Source organism: Taudactylus pleione, unplaced genomic scaffold, assembly GCF_031769625.1.
Source record: "Taudactylus pleione unplaced genomic scaffold, aTauple2 ptg000016l, whole genome shotgun sequence".
NCBI lineage: Eukaryota > Metazoa > Chordata > Amphibia > Anura > Myobatrachidae > Taudactylus > Taudactylus pleione.
This window is the reverse complement of record NW_028284418.1, coordinates 1,893,327-1,913,793: the sequence shown is the minus strand read 5'-3', so window position 1 is coordinate 1,913,793 and position 20,467 is coordinate 1,893,327. Positions and strand designations below refer to the sequence as shown.

General features: G+C 46.3%; 1 protein-coding gene across 5 annotated transcripts in view; it reads left to right on the top strand.

The window, feature by feature from the left end:
• CEP131 (centrosomal protein 131) overlaps positions 1 to 17,583 on the top strand; it is a 108,082-nt gene extending 90,499 nt beyond the window's left edge. For 4 of the 5 annotated variants that reach the window (XM_088474338.1, XM_088474318.1, XM_088474331.1 and 1 more), the window contains 2 exons: positions 16,105 to 16,165; positions 17,334 to 17,583. In XM_088474338.1, the coding sequence (XP_088330464.1) occupies positions 16,105 to 16,165; positions 17,334 to 17,405 (133 nt within the window). In that variant the 3' untranslated portion in view covers positions 17,406 to 17,583. Of the gene's footprint in view, positions 1 to 16,104; positions 16,166 to 17,313 lie in introns of all 5 variants that reach the window. The other variant, XM_088474326.1, reaches the window with a different exon arrangement.
• Positions 17,584 to 20,467: the final 2,884 nt, after the last annotated feature.

The window sequence follows — 20,467 nt, the reverse complement described above, 5'->3', positions numbered from 1 at the left end:
CTACAGTACATTAACTTCTGAAGTATGTATAAATAAATAAGAGTGTGCCTGTATGGAAAATAAAATAAATAATGTGAGCACTACAATTTGGATAAAATGTTTGTTATGTAATATGGGATTAATTAAGGAGGTGATTATTTTTAATGTAAGGTATGTCTGATATATGTGCCGAGAGATTGGGGTCAAAATAATGGAATAAATGTGACCTATAACAATGAAGTAAAAAATAAATAAATATAAAATGAAAATTATAAAGGGAAAAACAGGAAATAAACATTAAAATAAATAAAAACCTAAATTATCTATGTAATAAGTGAGAAAGTGGCTGTGCAGGACAAACAGACAGACACACACAGAGTTTTGTTCCTAGCTCCACCAAATTTGGCATGGTGGTGTAGTTTGACCAGAATTAGGTTCTTGTCTAGGTTTGAACTACGTTACGGCCACACGCATTGTCACAAAATCCGATAAAACTGAGACTCTTAAATTACACAGGTTCTGGAACTGAGGAGCTGGATTCATACACACACACTGTCACATGCTCATCTCTTCCAAAGTGCTCTGTTATAATCACTTTTTCAACAGCCGCATACATGAAATACGGAGTTAGTCATGATAAACTTTGGCATTAAACAGTGTGCATTATTAGCATTTTTACCTCATTGTCTCATCTTACAGCAGCTGCCCCAGGGGTCTCATGAGCAGCTCAGCACTCAATACATTGACTGTGGCAGACAGCATAATAAATTCACAAACTCTGATCCTGGCAAAGCTTAGCATACGGAGATTACAAACAACAGGGGATAGTGATCGCAGCCACACAGTGCCACTGCGGGTGGGCTCCCTTCTGTCTGGGAACGGGACTCCAGTTCCGGCATGCCTTCCCTGATGGTAGCCCAGCTACACATGGTCTTCAGTATTGGTCTGCACAGTGATTTTCAGGGGGTGATTCAGCTGTGGCTGCAGTGACCAGGATCACGCAGATTCTCAATTATCGGGAATCTGCACGTGCCTGACTCTTCTTGTGGCGCATATGCAGTACAGGTCTGCAATCCCACGGTCTATTGTCAGTGATTGAGAGTCTGCTGTCGTTTGTTGGCGGGGAGGGGCTGTCGTTGGGTGGATTTTAGAGTCCAGGATCTCCGTCAGCTGACTGAGATTTCCTGGCCTCTTTTACTCATTTGTGGCAGCCAGCTTGCATGACCCCATGTTTACTCAGCCGGCTGAAGGGATTGCAGATGATCCGATGTTGCGTCCTTGGACCTAGCTCAGATCAGGAATGCATGCAGGAAGCGTGACCTTTACTGTGCTCTTGTACTCCTGAGGTGGTTGATGTGCTGTTCGATACCTACCTGCATCATTTTGTAGGTCCTGACTCCCTAGGGGGCTGTATCCCATCTCTCCCTCCCTTGCCCTTCACTCCCTCTATGATACAGACTTGTCTACTGCTCCTCTGTAGGTGTCTCCTACAGACATGTACCTACCTCCTATAGCCACAGTTGCTGAATGGTCTTCAGTCTCCGGCTCTATACTTCTTGTTCCTGTACTTACCTGATGAGACGGAAACCGAAGGCCACGGCAGCCTTGAAAAAGTGTCTTGTTGTGCTCACTCGTTGAACCCTGGGCCGGTCCCATCTTACTCTCAGCTGTCTTTATTGCCTTTACATTCCTCTTCAGCCCTTTCGGAAACACTTGCTGTTACTATGGAACAACTCCTGCAGGCTATGATGGACTCAGAATACGATTCACAGACAGCATAGCGGAAATCCATATTGATTTGTTCCTTATCAGTCAAGACATGAAAAAAATGCGGGATAGGATTGGCAACACTGAGAACCGTATTTCCACTCTGGAGGATGCCAGTGCTCCTATGCCTGGCCATCTGACTACTTTAGAGACTCAGATGGCAGCCTGTCGGTAAAAACTCACAGGTTTGGAGGGCCATCTTCGTCCAAATAATATGTCTTTCTGAGAAAGCGGAGGGTGCTCCCTTAGACAGCTTAGGGACGTCTCCAATGTCCCCATGTATTTAGCACCCTTTGGCCAAAACGAACACCCCTAGAGGTGAAGGTGTGAAAGCAGTAGCACTTTACAAAGGTATATGCTGAGAACCAGGTAGCCGTCTTTCAGAGTTGCTCTGCAGAAATGCGGCACCAAGCTGTCCAGGAAGTCCCCATCGACCTGGTTGAAGGAAACCTCACAGAGAAGAACAAGCTGATCAGCCAAAACATAAGCTTGTCAGATGACTGCAATGATCCAACAGGCAATGGTCTGCTTGGATGTCGGCCAGCCCCATCTATTGGCATCATAGAGCACATACAAGATATCTGTGTGACACACATACCTAGTACTGTCAACATAGGTTCAAAGGGAATTGGTATGAGATGCCGGCGCTCGATTTCTGCGCCGTTAATAGGAGCATCGGCATCCTGACTGCCAGGATGCCGAACGCATACCGCTCAAAGACCATGTTCAAGGGATTCCCCAGAATTTGGATGGCTCGGAATGGAAGGGATCAAAATCTCCTAGTTAATGTGCTAACTGGTGCCTCAGTAAGAAGGTCAAACTGGTTCACAAAACTGCCCGGTTGTGGTAGAATATGAGAAAAGGAGACCTGTGGGACAAAGCACTAAGCTCTGAAACCCTCCTGGCTGGAGGACATAGCCAAAAGAAACACAATTTTCCAATTCAGGCGATGAAGATCTACCGTATCCAAGGAGGCTTCTGGAGTGCCTGAAGAACAAGCACAAAGGGTGGATGGAAATGTAGAACCCCCTGAAGAAATGTCTGAATGGCATTCAGGACCACAATCTTTTACTGAAAGAGCCAATACCTGTACCTTGAGGGAATGAAGTCTGAGAGCTGAAAAAGGATAAGACCCTGGTAAGGCTGAAAACCGGTTCACACCTGGAGAAATAGGTCTTTAACACCTTGTGGTAGATTCTAACAGACTCAGGCTTTCTAGCATGGAAACAAAGCAAGCGAGCAGCTGGCGCTGAGCTGATACGATTTACTTCCACTAACAATCTGCAGCCTCTAAATTGGGGTAATTACCAATCCCCAGACAAAAAAGACTAAATAAATATAGAAATGGAGGCGATGATTGTCCAAACAAATTTATTTAAAATACACTTTAAATTACTATTCAATAAAATACCATTGCTGGCCGGCACAATACAGATCATCTGATCCACATTTTTGTAGTATTCAATTATTAAATTTAACATGAGAATCTGATCACATAGATGGTGCCCAATTTAAATATACAGCTTAGCCTGGATAGTGTTGTTCAATTAATCTCTGCTCATAAAGCTAATTCTTTCAATAGCTATATTAGTAAAACCTTGTATCACATACAGGGCTGCCATCATATTGCCATTCAATTGTGGGGCCCCTCAACCTTCACAAACCCCCACCACTTCCCACAACCCCCCTTCCCCCGCTACCGTACATATATATATATATATATATATATACATACACACACACACACACACACACACACACACACACACACACACACACACTGTGCATGTTTTAGTTAAGTCAGGGTCCACACACACTTTAACTTACCTCGCTCGCTCCATGCTACTTCTGTCAGTCTTCATGCTCCGGTTGGCTCCTCAGTCCTCACACCACTCGCCCTCTGCAGCTCCTGTCATTCAGCGATCCGCTGCGTGACGTCATGCGCGCCGGCTTCAGGGAAATCGGAAAAACTTTATTGACAGCAGTGTCGGGCACTGCTGTTTGGCCAAGTAAGGTGGGAGGCGGAGCGGGAGGCCGGCTGCCGGGCCCGGCTGGGTGAGGTGACTGACAAGTCACTTAACTGTGACTAATGTGCGGCTGCGGCGGGGCCAGGTGTATACTAGAGGATGCCGCCAGGCCTGTCACTGTGCCACTTGCGGCCAGGGGGTTAGTAGAGGCGGGCAGTATTTAGCAGGCGCTAGGCGGGCCCCCCGAGTGTCCCGGCCTGGTACTCCAGTACCGGCAGTCTTCCCCCTGATGGCGGCCCTGATCACATATATAAACCACTTCAGCTCTATAGGTCAGTAAATTTGCACAATAACAGTGTTATGAAAGCCATATATTGTACAGGCAATTTCGGCTGTCTCTTCCAAAAGCAGGCAGTAGTTAATTTCCAGGAAAATGTGTGAAGGTTAACTTCACAACAGGCGCTCCAGATGGGCAGTTTTTTCCACAGCAGCTGTAATAAATGAGTGTAGTCGCACTCAATATTCTCTAGATGTATCCTTCTGATGGATACATCTGGATCATTCGCATTGCTGTCAGTCTTTATCTGGAACAGACTCCGTGGACCATACAATCTTGTTTGGGCAATCACCAAGGGACAGATGGACTTATACAGCTACTTCTAAGCTACCATTTGGACTGTTATGTTTCACCACTCCAAGCGACACTATAAGAGCATGATGCCGCTCTAGTACACTTTGGATCCCCACTATCGTGAGTTGGTTAGAGACTTATCCAATTGGAATATCTAATATCCTACCACTGTCACCCTAAGGAGTCCTAGAGAATATATCTCTGACACTCTTCCATTTGTATACCTTATATATGTAGGGGTAGCATTTATGATTGGTTCATATTTTATGCATGATAATTTTTACTTCTACAATTATTATTAAACATTTTAATTTTAACCATCTATTGCACTTCATCTGGTTATAATTAACTAGTAAATTAGTTCTCATAAGCGCTGTATCATATCCACTTTTTGTAATTAATTCCCAGTTGGTAAGCTTTTTAATGTGCTGTTATTATGCAGTACATTAATTTATAATTATATGGCCCAGAGTGGGTGCTACTATTAGGTAGCAATAATTATTTTGGGGTGAGCGTTTGGGCGTGGGACTCCCGGAGTTGCTCTGGCTGGGCCTTTTTCAGGGCATCACCACTTAATTTACATAGATATTTTTTCATCACCTTTCTATTTGTTTGTTTATTATTTATGTAATTTTATTTCTTTCTCATTATATTAACACTAATTGATTATCTTTACACATTTATACTTTACATTTCAATATCACCTTTTTTCCCTTTTTCGTGTGATGCCTTGGAGATGGTCCTTGGCTGGATTCTTTTGGGCTGCCTTGCGCCTCGTACGTGAACCCCTTAATGTTAGGGACGCCGGTATAGAGGAGCCTTGACGTGGGCCCGGCGCTTTATCATTTATTTGCAAATGTATGCTACTAATACCTCTGAATTTCTATTATCATGTAGGATTCAAGTATTTTTGTTGATATTGCTGCAGTGTGCTGGAGGGAATAATCTCTTTTTTTCTGAAGCTTTTTAATTAGATTGGGGCAAATGGCAGCAAAAACTTATTATGTAACCATTTGTACAGGCAACCTGTTATGTAGCAAGTTACTTGTTTCCTTAGTATTCAAGCCAACTTACTGCCCTTTAGTGATCTTTCCCCGACACGTAGATTTGATAAGCACTTTAGGATCCAATGATCCAGTCCACCGTGTGTCTGTGTAAAATCACAATTTTTTCCTCCCAGCTGCTGGGCACCTTGAGGTAATTGTTGAGACACTTGAGCTTTAAGATGGGGCGAAAGGAACTGTGTAGTCTCTGCACAGGGAAGAGGATGAAAGAGAGAGGTAATTTTGGGTGGAATTTCCTAAGTGAATCCTCGTTCCCAGAAAGTTACCGTCCAGCGTTTAGCTGTTTGATGGGTCCCATTTAGTAGTTTTTGTGTAATCTGTTATTTTGATAAGATAGATCAGACGGTATTACATACCGATTCAGCTTTAAGCCCGACAGATGAAATCCTGACGCCGGAAGGCCGGCAGATGAAGATCCCGACTAGGGTAAGTAAGTACCCTAACCCACCCCCCACCCCCCCTAATCCTATCCCTAACTCTCCCTTAGTAGTGCCTAACCCTAATCTCACCCCCTAGTGCCTAACCCTCCTGGGAAGGGGGGCGGGGGTGCCCAACCCCAGCCTCCCCCCTGGCGATGCCTTACCCCCCTTCCCCTAGCCTAACCTTAACCCTCCCAGGGGGGGGCGCCTGACTCTAAGTCACCCCTGGGAGTCCCTAAACCTAACAACCCCCCCCCCCAAGCAGCTAAGAGCGCCCGACGTGCCGGGCATCGGGATTTCGGTGTAGGGATAATTATAGGCGTCGGTATTTAGATGCCTATCTTTAGTCCCATGCCGGGCTTTCACTGTCAGGATTTCGTCAGTTGGTATTTCGACCGCCGGCATCCTGACTACGTCCCGCTAAAACCGCAAATGTGTAGAGAATCCAGACCGTTTATTTTGCTCTCAATTCACCTAATTCTATATTATAAAAATTGCTATTGATAACATTTAAGTCATCATGTTGGAATGTAATTGGGGAGAACTCTGACCCCTTCCACCTGTCAGTGATGTTACTTCCAGAAAGTTCCAGCATATCACACAGTCATGTGCATACTAGTGATACTAACTCACACACACAGATATGCCCATGATGGCACAGACCGGGTGACACACAGGAGGGTCTGACACAGATGAAGGGTCACACAAAGATAGACTGAGCACACAATATGGAGCCCCTCTTCCCTCACATGATGACTGCAACAACTCCCAATCTTCCTTCCCTACCGCCCCATACTTGGACTCCAGCCCCTCCCTCTCCGGCCAGCTTACAGCGTCACAGCTCTAATGTCCGGGGGGCTCTGTGGCCTCCAACAGATCCTGCTGTATGTTGGCCATTAGGTGACACGCATGTAACGATTGCGTTGTCCAAGAGGTTCATGAGGGCATTTGGGAATAATAAACTAGAGGAATACATTTACATTTTCTTTTATCGTGGATAAATAAGAAACAAAACATAATTATATCACTGAGGATAACATTAATATGTTTCATAACATTATAGTAACTCCGGCAAATTACTGTCTTCAAAATGTATTTTATGCCGGTGTCCTAGAATACATTCAATCCATACTACACTTCATTTTCTGATTGTGTACCCAACCAACTTTTTCACTTATGCGAGAGCAAGCCCCAGGCAGCACTACAACACTTTTTAGTAAATTTACTAAAGTGAGAATTTTTAGAAGTGAGCTTTAGAAGTGATGTTGCCCATAGCAACCAGTCAGATTCTACTTAACATTTAACTAGCACCTTCCAGAAGATAATAGCTAGAATCTGATTGGTTGCTATGGGCAACATCAGTCTTAAAACTCACTTCTAAAAACTCTCACTTTAGTAAATTTACCCCCTAGTATTCCTTAAGCATTCAGGTTATGGCCCTGATCAGTAAGTCGGGATCAGTCACATTTCATTTTGTTTCCAAATCCATCAATTTTTCCATAGCCATAACACTGTTGCTGCGATGTAGTGTCCCCTTACAGATGGACAGGACATATCACAGGGGATCCACATTGGAGATTTTATCATTAATACACCTAAAACAAATTATACTGTAGGGCTCTTTATATGGGTGCCATGCCTAACTCATTTCCATGCTTTTTAAACTGTTTGTGCACTGTGAAATCTACACACACACACACACACACACACACACACACACACACACACACACACACACACACACACACACACACACACACACTTACTTTTTCTTAGCAATGACCATTAATGTCTTGTTCAAACATATCTAAATACACAAGTGAGAACTGATGCATATTTTAGAACTGACACTAAATTTCTGCCTTTGAGTGTTTATGCAGGCCTAAACGTGTATTGCAGTACTATAACCTACAGGTGTTTCAGGGACTTTATTATTTATATACTTTTTAGTAAACATATAAACTGTAATTCTGTGGAAATAAAGCCTGTAAATGATAGCTTAAATGCCTAGCTTATGAGCAGTGGGCAGATATGTCCCTTTAAGGATTTTTGGTATTTAATAACTTAACCATTTTCGCGTTTTATTTCTGCCTGTATTTAAATGTATGTTACATGGCATATGCAACTTATTTCTAAATAGACACATACAACCATGGGCAAAAGTCTTGAGAATGACACAAGTATTGGTCTTCACAAAGTTTGCGGCTTCAGTGTTTTTAGACCTTTTTGTCAGATGTTACTATGGTATACTGAAGTAAAATGTCAAGCATTTCATAAGTGTCAAAGGCTTTTATTGACAATTACATTAAGTTTATGCAGAGAGTCAATATTTGCAGTGTTGACCCTTCTTTTTCAAGACCTCTGCAATTTGCCCTGGCATGCTGTCAATCAACTTCTGGGCCACCTACTGACTGATGACTGCCCATTCTTGCCTAATCAATGCTTGGAGTTTGTCAGAATTTGTGCGTTTTTGTTTGTACACCCGCCTCTTGAATATTAACCACAAGTTCTCAATGTGATTAAGGTCTGAGGATTTTCCTGGCCATGGACCCAAAATTTTGATGTTTTGTTCCCGAGGCATTGTTCGTCACCAAACTGTTCTTGGATGGTTGAGAGAAGTTGCTCTTGGAGGATGTTTTGGTACCATTCTTTATTCATGGCTGTGTTCTTAGGCAAAATTGTGAGAACATTTGGTGCCGAACAATGCCTTTTCCAGTATGATGGAGCACTTGGCCATGGCTGTACATGTCTTAGTCATTTGATCCTTTATTAAAGATTTTATTTTTTATGAACTATGTAATGTAACTTTATCATTTACTTCTACTGTCAAGCCACATCTCCTGGCATAAAGCAAACAATGCAGATCGCATCAAGCCAGATCCACCTGGACAATATTCCTTGATTAACGTAAATAAAGTCATGCCTACCTTGTTGGGAGAAAGATTATGCAGTTAGCGCCATCATACACTGTCCCCAAGTCACATCCATGTTGTGTTTACCCTCTCTCATCCCCCGGATGGTAGGTGTGAAAAGTAGGCATGTACTGATTGAGTAAAGTTCCGTAGTGATGTGGGTATTCTGAATACAAGATGGGGTCTGAATTTTGGAAACACACATTTTCAAGTGAATTTGGGTCATTTATAAAAACTGTTCTATTTGTAACTCATTTCTGTCATTCAGCTAGTGCAATCTACAAAATAAGAGTGAACAGCTGATTGCGTTTCAGCACTTTGCCTTCAGTAACTTTGATAAGGATAAAAATGACATAGCCAGGGAATGCCAGTAGGACAGCCTATTACCATGAATCTGATTAAGCTCTATCACGACTGGATCTGAGGTATTGGAAGCTGTGGACCTGGGTTGCGGGAGGAAACGGAGACGAGGGGCCTGGATATATGTTCTCCTCATCCATAGATCTTGGGTGTTGACGAGACCTGGGCAATGGTGCGGAGTCTAACCTACAAGGTGGTGTTCGCCAGTGACCCCTCCAAGTGGGATATGGGCTTAGCTGCACCCTGCAAGCCGGTCGCGGTCCTTTGACCAGGTGCCCAAGCCCCGTGGGAATGGAGACACAAATAACAGGGGCCCTGGGAGGAATGCCTAATACGAGGCACTATAGTACTGAAGGTTTCTACTTCAGGTTCCACAGGATACCTTGGGGTATAGGCGATGGCGGCAGACATCCAGGCACCACAGAGTTAAAAATCTTCCATCCTCCCAGGATGCACTGGGGTCCCTCTCCTATACCCCGCCCCCGAGCCTCAGGCACTCAGTTTTCGTCGGTGCCTGGCCGAAGTCGGATGCACTGTACAGAGTGAGGGTCTCTAAGGCCCCTGAAGTTTTTCAACGCAGCTGTGGCTGCACACCTAATGAGTGAACAACATGGACAGTCAATTCTGACGTCCATGTCGTCGCTCCTACACCCCGCTGGTACCAGAACGCCGGTGCTGATCCAGGGATCCTGGTGGGTAACTGGGGTCACAGCTAGCGGTGACCCCGGTTGCCCGGACTGTGGCCGAACTCAAGGGGATTGCAGGTAAGCGGCGAGGTCCCGCGGCGGGTCCTCGCCGAATAACACAGTCCTTAGTCCCCAGGCAGGGTGCTCCCTGGGGACTGGCTGCAGTGTGGACCAGGCTACTGATCCCTGCGCTTCCACTACCCCCTGGGACAGCGGGCTGGACAGAAACAGTAATGTCCAGCGTCCCAGGGGTTAAATGCATGCCAGGGGAGCACGCTTTCCCTGCTCGGCAGCCGGCGCCTCCCCTGCTGCACATGGCCTCTCCACTGTGGTTGGGCATCTGCATGCACTCCTCCCCCAGACCAGCCTCATTTCTGCTCCTCGGTGGCCATTTTCTGAACAACTTGGCAAGCGCTGCTGGACGCTGATAACGGCGGCATCGTGGTCTGGGTCCCCCCCGCATACCTCTCCTCCGGTGCAAGGTCAGTATATGCAGCGCTGTTTCCTACCAGACTCAGGTCTGTGTAGTTGATAAAGCGCAGATAGTGCAGGGTTTTTTGTATTCTGCATTGTATGTGACTTAATGCTAGCTGCTGCCTGTTACTTTCACTTTCACAACTGTCAGTCTTTTTAACTATCCCTTTCTTCTCTGCTAAAGCCCTTGCGGTGCGGTGTTGCAAGGGGGTTATTACCTCACTATACAGTTTATTGTGAGTGCGGTTGTCACATACAGCTCCGGGTCACACAGGATGTCTGACAGTGAGCTTGAGTTCTCCACTCAGCCTAAGTGTACTATATGCTTCGTTCCACTGGCAGAGGGTGATGGTAACTCTGATGGGTTATGTACGGCGTGTCTTAGACAGGCACGGCCAATTTCTGTCACTGCACCTGTGCAGAAGCTACCGTGGGCTCGTTTTGGTAGGCACTTACAACCGTAGTGGGCCAGTTGGCGACAGCAGTCACAGCAGTCTATGGTGTCGTCCCCTATTCAGGGGTTCCCCAGACAGTTGGTAGTACCTCAGAGTTTCCCGATATCGCCCCCTCAGGTCATCCATGAACCTGCGTGGGTTAGCTCATTGTGTACTCTTTGCAACATCTGTCGGATGTTTTACAAGAGGAGTCGTCATTGCGGCCGCAGAAGCGTCAGCTGCAATCTCAGCATGATCAGGGTGATCAGGATGATGTGACAAGTGACTGTGAGATGTTGGACCTGTCGGACCCAGACAGATGGAGTCTAAGGTCTATATACCAGGCCTCATACGTGCGGTGTGCACGGCCTTGATTATTGAGGATGACGTACCTCCTGTAGCCAAATCAAAATATGCCTTTTTCAGGGATATTAAAGGTGATGCTATGGTGTTTCCCCTATCTGGTCAGACAGGCGCGTCATATCCTTTGGCTGCGGTCTTGGAAGGCGGATGCTGATTCCAAAAAGAGTTTGGAGGGTTTACCCTTCAATGGAGAAGTCCTATTTGGCCCTGACCTGGACAAAATTGTGGCCACTCTAGCAGCAGCTAAGTCTGCATGCTTGCCATCAGCTACAGTCCCATCAGGGTCGGATTTTTCATCCTTTCGGCCCTACAGAACGCAGAATAAGTCCAGGGTACGGTCCTTCCCAAGAAGGACTGCCGCTAAGAAGCCTGCAAAGCCTAAGAAGCAGGCTTGGAGTACCAGAAGTCCTCCTCCCAAGTCCGATGACAAACCTTCGGCCTGACAGGACGGACCTCTCTTTGGGGGACCCCAAAGTGGAAGACTGACTTCTGAAATTCACCCAGAGCTGGTGTCTGACCGCTTCAGACACATGGGTCAGAGAAGTGGTCTCTCAGGGGTACGCCCTCTCCTTCCGCAGGAGGCCTCCCAGCCGGTTTTTCACCACGGGCCTTCCGTCCAATCAGGACAAGGGATTGGGGTATTACTCCAATCTTTTTTTTCTGGTGCAGAAACCCAATGGGTCCTACCGGCCAATACTCAACCTCCAATCCCTCAACAAATTTCTGAGGGTTCCTCGGTTCAGGATGGAGACCCTGCGTTCCATTATTTTAGCAATGGAACCTGGGGATTTCATGGTGTCGCTGGATATTCAGGATGCTTATCTGCATATCCCTATTGTCCCAGCACACCAGTGCTTCCTCAGATTTGCAGTGGTCAAGGAACACTTCCAGTTTCATGCTTTGCCCTTCGGTCTGGTTACAGCACCTCGGCTGTTCACCAAAGTGATGGCCGTCATGGCAGCCCACCTGCGGTTGCAGGGAGTCTGCCTGTTTCCTTATCTGGACGATCTCCTGTTACTGGCGGAGTCCTCAGAGAAACTTCAGCGCCATCTGCAACTAACAGTCTCTGTATTGCAGTCTCTCGGCTGGCTGATAAATTGGTCCTACCTGGTACCATCACAGAGGATGCTCCATCTAGGAGCTTTGTTGGATTCCCAACATCAGAGCATCTTGGTGACGGGAGAAAAGATCTCTGCGTTACAGGCAAAGGTCCGTCTTTGACTGCAGAGTCGCCGGGTGTCTATTCACTCGGCAATGAGGTTACTGGGATCCATGGTATCCATGTTCGACATGGTGGAGTTTGCCCAGTTTCACTCAAGACCTCTGCAGAAGCTGATCCTCTCCAGATGGAATGGGTCGCCCCAAAGCATAAAGACACAGACTATGGTGCTTTCCCCGGAGGTGCGATTATCTCTGGCCTGGTGGCTACAGACGGCTCACCTGAACAAGGGGCGCCCCTTTTGGAATGCAGACTGGGCCCTTCTGATGACGGATGCCAGTCTCCGAGGCTGGGGAGCGGTGATGGGTCCACACTTCTTTCAGGGAAGGTGGACATCGGTAGAAGCTGCTCTTCCAATAAACATATTGGAACTGCGGGCAGTATTCAAGGCTCTCCAGCAAGCAAGACAGGTCCTGCAAGGAAAACCTGTGCAGGTACAATCGGACAACACCACCACGATGGCATACATAAACCGCCAAGGAGGGACTCTCAGTCAGGTGGCTCTGACAGAGGTGTCCCGCATTCTACTATGGGCGGAGAAGCATCTCACCGCAATATCAGCAGTGTTCATACCAGGAGTTCTTAACTGGGAAGCAGGCTTTCTCAGCCGTCAAGACGTGCATCCAGGAGAGTGGTCTCTTCACCAGGTGGTGTGTCAGCTACTGGTGAACAAGTGGGGCCTTCCAGAGATAGATCTCATGGCCTCACGACACAACAACAAACTGCCAATGTTCGGGCCAAGAACAAGAGACGCAAAGGCTTGTCTAGTGGACGCTCTGCTGGTCAAGTGGACCTTCCAGTATGCGTACCTCTTCCCTCCGTTCTCCCTTCTTCCTCGAGTGATACTCAAATTCAAGCAAGAAGGCGGCACGCTACCGCTGATTGCTCCAGCGTGGCCCAGGCGGCACTGGTACACGGATCTTCAGAGTCTGTCAGTGGACACTCCGCTGTTGTTGCCTCAAAATCAGGACTTGCTATCTCAGGGTCCTTGCCTTCATCTGGACCTGAGTCGGCTGTCTTTGATGGCGTGGCTATTGAGACTGCCCTCTTAAGTTCCAGAGGTTTCTCCAGCTCGGTGGTCAACACCATGCTGAGAGCTCGGAAGCCTTCATCTGCCAACATCTACCATAGAGTGTGGCGGGCTTTCTTCCAGTGGTGTCACACTAGAGGTTATGCTCCTCAGGTGTTCAGATTGTCCAGAGTTCTGGCCTTTCTACAGGTGGGTTTAGACCAAGGTCTTCGCCTAGCTTCCCTGAAGGTACAGGTGTCTGCACTTTCAGTGTGGTTTCATCGTAGGATTTCTATGCTTCCTGATGTCTGCACCTTTATGCAAAGGGTGCTTCTTATTCAGCCTCCCTTTGTTCCACCTGTGGCACCATGGAATCTGGCTGTTGTCTTGAAGATTCTTCAAGGACCGCCATTGAACCACTGGGCTCAGTGGATTTGAAATGGCTAACCATTAAGACTGTATTCCTTCTGGCTATTGCTTCGGCTCCCTCTGGTGAGAATGTGATTTCTCGTGTGTTCCAGACTTTCTTCTCTCTTTTTATCCTCCTCCGGCCTATGGCTTGTGACATAACTGAGTGCCTTGGGCTCGGGGGCGGGGTATACGAGAGGGACCCCAGTGAGTCCTGGGAGGATGGAAGATTTTTAACTCTGTGGTGCCTGGATGTCTGCCGCCATCGCCTATACCCCAAGGTATCCTGTGGAACCATATGGACTTCGTAGAAATAGAGATAACAAGTTCTTACCATATCTCATATTTTCACTGGGAGATGAAACCCCTGAGAAGGTATTCTGACGCACCCTTGCGCTGAGGACTGGCACTTGCAGTACTTTTACAACAGTAGTGTGATGATGCTCTGTAGCACAGGAAGTATGCTGGTAGTTGTGCACACAGGCTGAGGTGTTAAACGCACTGTTGCACGGGAGATCACTAGAGACGTTGGCACACAGGCAGAGATGGTAAACACTGTAGCACGGGAGATCACTTGATACGTTGGCACACAGGCAAAGATGTTAAGCATACTGTAGCAGACACAAGGAGCAAAGGAACCTGGACCTCAAATAATCTGCACTAGGAGACAACCGTTGTTCAGGCAGTTATCTGAAGAATGAGAGCCGAATATATACCCTACAGGACCTTTTGATAGGTGCACAGTGTCAGCTGATAACTCGCCTATCTTGGGACGGAAGTACTGTCACATGGGCAGACTGTCATGGCAGCGCCCACGACGGGAACTCCGATCCCCGGCACCGGACCACCTGCAGTCTCCTAGACTCGGAGACTACTCAGCTCTGCCGCCACACCAGCCGTCCGACTGCCCGGGAAGTCAAAGGAAGCCGGCGTGACGGTAAGGCAGTGCCGATTCCCGGCTGGACCCTGACAAGTCCTCTGTTCAGTACCAGCTGACTGGTACTCTGTTGGTGCCCCCCTCCTGTGCCTTTTACCATAGCAGGTGCATGGTGAGCGTGGTGTTTTCTACTCATCAGTCTGGGAGCATGACTCTAGGCCAGAGGTTACCAGGCGCGGTCCTTGAGGTACCCCAACAGTTTGTTTTATTGAGAGATATCCATGGTTGAGTACAGGTGTTACTGTAGGTACTAATTAGTCTCCTGTGCTCAACCATGGATATCTCTAAAACCTGAACTTTTGGGGAGCCTCGAGGGCCGCGTTTGGGAACCTCTGCTCTAGGCTGTGACATTATAGCCCGATGCCTCACCACCAGCCAATTACTGACATGGAGCAGTAGTAGCTTGCATTTGTACAGATAAGAAGCTGACAAATTATGATTCTAACTGTCGTCATATCCTGTACTTTTTCTTGATATAACAAATAATTCTACAAGCCCAAAATCTGTATTTGAAAATGCAATATAATTATGCTAGATCTAAGTGATGGATCACGTGTTCATTCTGCCTCATTGTACGAGTTTTCGTTGTGAAATGTAAGCAGTGTATTAATATTTTTTATTCCTAATGCCACAGTAGTGTTATGTTCTGCAACCCTACAAAGGATAGTGGCTTTCGTTTACAAAACTATATAATATAGAGGTAATGCAAACAGAAAGTTGTACGTCATAAGTAATGGACATATTCTTAGCCAATGCTTGCTTATTTATAAATAATGATGAAAAACCAAATAAGACTGCGCTAATGTGATACTAAACTACTGGACCGTTAGATGGCAGAAAATCAACAACAGTCAGGTCTTCTTGTTTATCAAAATGTAATTTTATATTAAATACATTTAATATAATTGACCATAAATCACATTTTAAGATGTAACACAATCAATAACAATAACCGCGGCTATGTAAATAATGTTAAAAACTTAATCTTGATACTTTGTAAAAAAGCCTTCTTTGAGCAAAAATCGGTGTTACTCCAATATACTTAGTATCAAATCCATATGAATGGGTCCAGAGGTAAGAAGAATAGAAAATCCGTGTGAAATGGAATGCACAAAATGTAACACATAGTTCCTATGTAACAGGAATAGCAAGCTGGCAGAGAGTTTTTATCCCAAGTCTTGCATAGTTACAACACTGGGTCCGTCTGTCTTATCCGGAATCGTATATGCGGTGTCCTTAGCCGGGGTACGCTGCACCAGCAATCTCCCATTCCTGGACAGCTGCTAGAGCCACTTGTATATCTCCGGAGTTCAATTACAGCCCAGCGGGATTAAGGAAATAGCTTGCCATATCACCTCCGTATATATCCAAAAGTACTCCAGTACTATAGTGCTGATGCGTTTAGCCTCTTAGCATAGAGGCTTTTTCAAAGAAATGTATAAATAATAACTATTTATTATATTGTCTATGTTCAGGGTAAAGTCTGCAATAGTGAAGAAAGAAGAGACCATGAACAGTTTGCGGAAGCAGTGTGAGGTTAGTGGATATCTAGCATAATAAGAGACCTGGACTATACAGAAACGTTCATTCATTTGCTTGTACATGTCTTTCTACATCTTTTACTAAATATATTGCTTTAGATTTCCTGCTACTTCACAGCTTTTCACCTATTTATAGTACAGTTCTGTTGCCCTGAGATATGACACACAGCTGCTCTCCTAGATCCATTATTTAAGGGTAAAGCTGCATACACACACAATGATTTTTTGAACGATTATCGTTAAACTATATTGTTTAACGATAATCGTTTGAAAATATCGTTCACTTTCTGAGTCAAACAATGAACGATTATCCTTCATGCGCGTTCACGTTTGTAGTCCAGTCAGACTTGTCAACTGAACAATTTTCATTAAGGGAATATGCAAAAATCATTTGTAGTTCAAAAAAATCGTTCATTACACTTTAAAAAAATCTGACAGATAATCTGACAGAAAATCGTTCATAAAATCGTTGGTAACAAAATCGTTGTGTATGCAGCTTAAGAAATAATATACACTATGTAGACAAAAGTGATTGGACACCCCCGCGCAAGCAAAATGGTCCCATGCATACCATTGCACACGAGTTCCAAGTGGCCACTAATGTGGCGGTTTCGACAAGAACACTTCGTAGGGAGGCCCAGGCACTTGCAGTTCTATGGAAACGACAAATGTTTTATCAGGACGACAGTGCCACCTGTCATGGTTCCAGGGCGACACTGGACTGGTATACAGAGAATCCGGTAACCCGGATGGGCTGGCCAGCTCAGAGTCCAGATCTTAACCCCACTGACAACCTCTGGGACAAACTGGAGCGACGTGTGTGCTCTAAACCAACTCCACCTTCTTCAGTGTCACAGTCGGTCATTGTACTTAAGGCAGAATGGCAAAACATATTGCCTGCTGTTGTCCAGGAACTTGTGGACAGTTTGCCAAGAAGGGTGTCTGCAGTAATCACTGCACATGGTGGACCTACAAAGTACTGACGTCAATAACATCTTGTTGATCTATTTGCTGTCAGTGTCCTGTCACTTTTGTCTACATAGCGTATGTTGGGACTTATTGCTAGCAGCTGGACCATACAAACAGTCAGTCTATCTCATGAGTATAATGCACAGAAGTATAATGCGTTATCTACCTTTATAGGTTGTCTTTTTGTCTTGCAGGCAGCAGTCAAGAGAGCAGATCACTTAGAAGCCCTCCTGGAACAGCAACGAAAGCAGTTATTGGCCAAGTAGTCATTGTTGCAGATAAGACTCTCTACCCTCTTGCCTTTTCCCCAGTGTGGCTGAGTAAGCTTCTCTCTGACACTACTGCAGGAATTTCAGTTTGTGCTGTACCACAGTTCCGATGCTTGTGCATTCTGTTTGTGCCTTTTTTGTTTCCGACTATAAAATGTAATATTTTTTTTTTTTACTATTCGTCTAGTGTCTTTCATTGAAATATGTATTTTCAGAATGTAGTTCATTTTAAAATGACCAAATTATACTACTTTGCTATGATGATTGTATTATATGAGTTACTGATAGTTATTTTTGAGGTTGCATTTTTCTTCTTCAGGGTCCATAGGGATCCACAGGGATAACATGGGATATTATGGTTGAAGACCAGGCACCAAACAGTTAAAGCTTTAGCTCCCAGGATGCCTTGGGTCCTCCTCCATATATATACCCCACCCCTAGCCATAGGACTTCAGTTGTTCGTTTGGTGCAGCAGGATCAAGACGCACCTTTATAACAGGGGACTGCTCTGGCAGTCCTAAGCTTTTATTTTGTTTTATTTTATTTTATGTTTTTTGGGTTAGCAGTACTAAGTGTCTGAATTAAGTTACATATACTGCGACTCCATCTACCTCCGCCGGCCCGCAACACCAGTAACTGGGCTGGTGATTTTGGCGGGTCGCGGCTAAGCTTGCAAGCAGCAATGCTGCAACTTGGACAGCAACCAAATGTACAGAGAGGTCAGGTAAGGCGATTCCTCGCTTACGGGGAATCGGACGCTGCAGTCCATGCTTCTGGTGTCAGAGACGCACCAGAAGCCGCTGCTGTCAAGGCCCAGGATTGTCCACGTCCTCACTACACCACCAGGGCCTTATTGTCCGACACCGTGGATCTGCAGCAGACGCTTCTGCTGCCACGAAGCCAGTGTACCCGGCTGGTTAACGCAGCTTAGAGGAGGTAGGCGGTCCCCCGGCAGCTATTCCCCCAGCCCAAACGTAGTCCCTACGAAGGGTTTTGCGTGTCTGGGTTGCTCCGACTACCCTCCACATGTGTATATGAGACGCTCACGGTCCACGCTCAGTGTGCCCTGTAGCTGTTGGTCTCAGGAGGGTTTGGGTCAGTCTTCCTGTATACCTCTCCCTTGGTTAATGTATATAGGACCTCATTCAGAGGCGGTCGTTAGTTGCAAGCAGTCGCTCTGAATCAGGGCGGCCGCTTGCATCCTGAATGGCCGCCTCCTTGTCGATCGTTAAGCTGTGGGTTACCACCCACAGTTAATGACCGACCAGGTTGATGGTCACCATCGCGATCATCGGGGCTTACGACCAAACCCTAAGGTTGGGTCTGGGCACTTGTAAGCCCCAGGGAGCTTTCTGCTCTGATGGAGCAGGATGCTCCCCACTGACATCACTGATGAGGTCATTGCGGCCGCCCACAAAACGGTAGGCGTTTGTAAAGGAACGCCTCCGTTTTGGAAACCACCCCCCCGGCCCGCCTACCAAACGGGGGCAGCCTTCGATCAACATCGACAGCCGCCCCTTTGGTAGCGAGCTCCGGGGGGACAGAGTTTCTCTGTCGCTCCGGGGCTTGCGCACGCGCAGTGTGGCCGCTGCGCGTTCGCAGGCCTAACCATCGAGTCGGTTATGAGCGCATCGGTGCTCGCATCCGACTTTGAATAAGGTCCATAGTGCTCTATATCCTACCATTTCTTTGTGTCTGTGTAGTTGATTTAGAGTCGATTGTAATTTTTTACATATGCATTGTATGTGACCGTTTGCTAGCTGCTGTATTGACACTGGGCCTGATTCAGAGCCGCTGGTAAGCGGCCGCTTGTTCGCTCCGAGCGATGTTCGCACATCTGCGCATGCGTATGGGTCGTAATGCGCATGTGCCAACCAGTCATTGCGGTCGGAAATCGAGCGCTCGCAAAATAGCGAGTCCCTGCTAATTTGAGTGACAGGATGAGGCGTTTGTGGGTGGTAACAGGGGAAGGTGCTTGAAAACGGGGAGTGGTGATCCGAACGCAGGCGTGCCAAACGGTCAAAACGGGCGTTTTAAGGGTGTGCATAATTAACAAAGCAGCGTCATCGACCACGTCACTTGGTTGTTTCTTATCCTGAACTGTTCGCATGATTGCGGTAGGAAACTCCTACCACAAGCACTCGAGCAGTTCAGACGCCTTTCTATGTACTCGATTAATCTAATAAATAGCGGAGATGACGTAGGATGCGAGCGGCCAGGGGGCGTCTTTACAAAATAGCGAGCGCATGTTTCGTTCGCTCGCTCAGGCATAGAGGCGTCAACAGACCGCAAAGAGCGAGCTCTCAATTTAAATAGCCGGACCCTTTTTCAGAACGAGCGAGCGCAAATAGCGTCCGGCTCTGAATCATTCCCACTGTTTTTATTTCTGTCTGTCAATTATACCCATCACTGTTTTTCTATCCGTCCTCTTGGGGTGGAGGTCTTTTTCTCAGTACTTCACATTCATTAAGGTTTTGTGAAGGCTGTCACATAACATTGCAATTATTGCCTTTATTTTGAACATGTCAAAAGATAAAGGGATACAGGAGGGGGGAGCCCTCTGTGCTGGTTTCATGTAAATCATGTACGGCTTATTTGTTACCTCAGGACATTAAGGATGGTTTGTGTGTTGTCTGTTGTAAAGGGCCACCTAACCAGTCCAGTTTACCTGTTCCAGGACAAGAGCCTTCTTGGGTATCCTCTTTGTCCCAGCTAATGAAGCAGTTTGTGGATTGTATGGCTGCTCCCACTATGCCTCCTTGGATGGGGTGGCCACAGCATGCTATGTTTGCACCTCCTATGCATTTTGCCTGGAAGGATGTTGATGGCAATTCTAGTGAGAGTATGGCACTGTCTAATGTTGATAGCAGACCGGTAGTTACTAAGGTGCCTAAGCGCAAGTTAGCTATTTATCAGTCTACTCAACATATGGATTCAGATGATGCACAAGGTTCCTATCCAGAGTCTAAATTGGGGGAGGAGGACCATTCATCCACAGTGGATGTTCCTTCTTTGGTGAAGGCAGTTAAATCAATCCTAGACATTCAGGATGATGAACC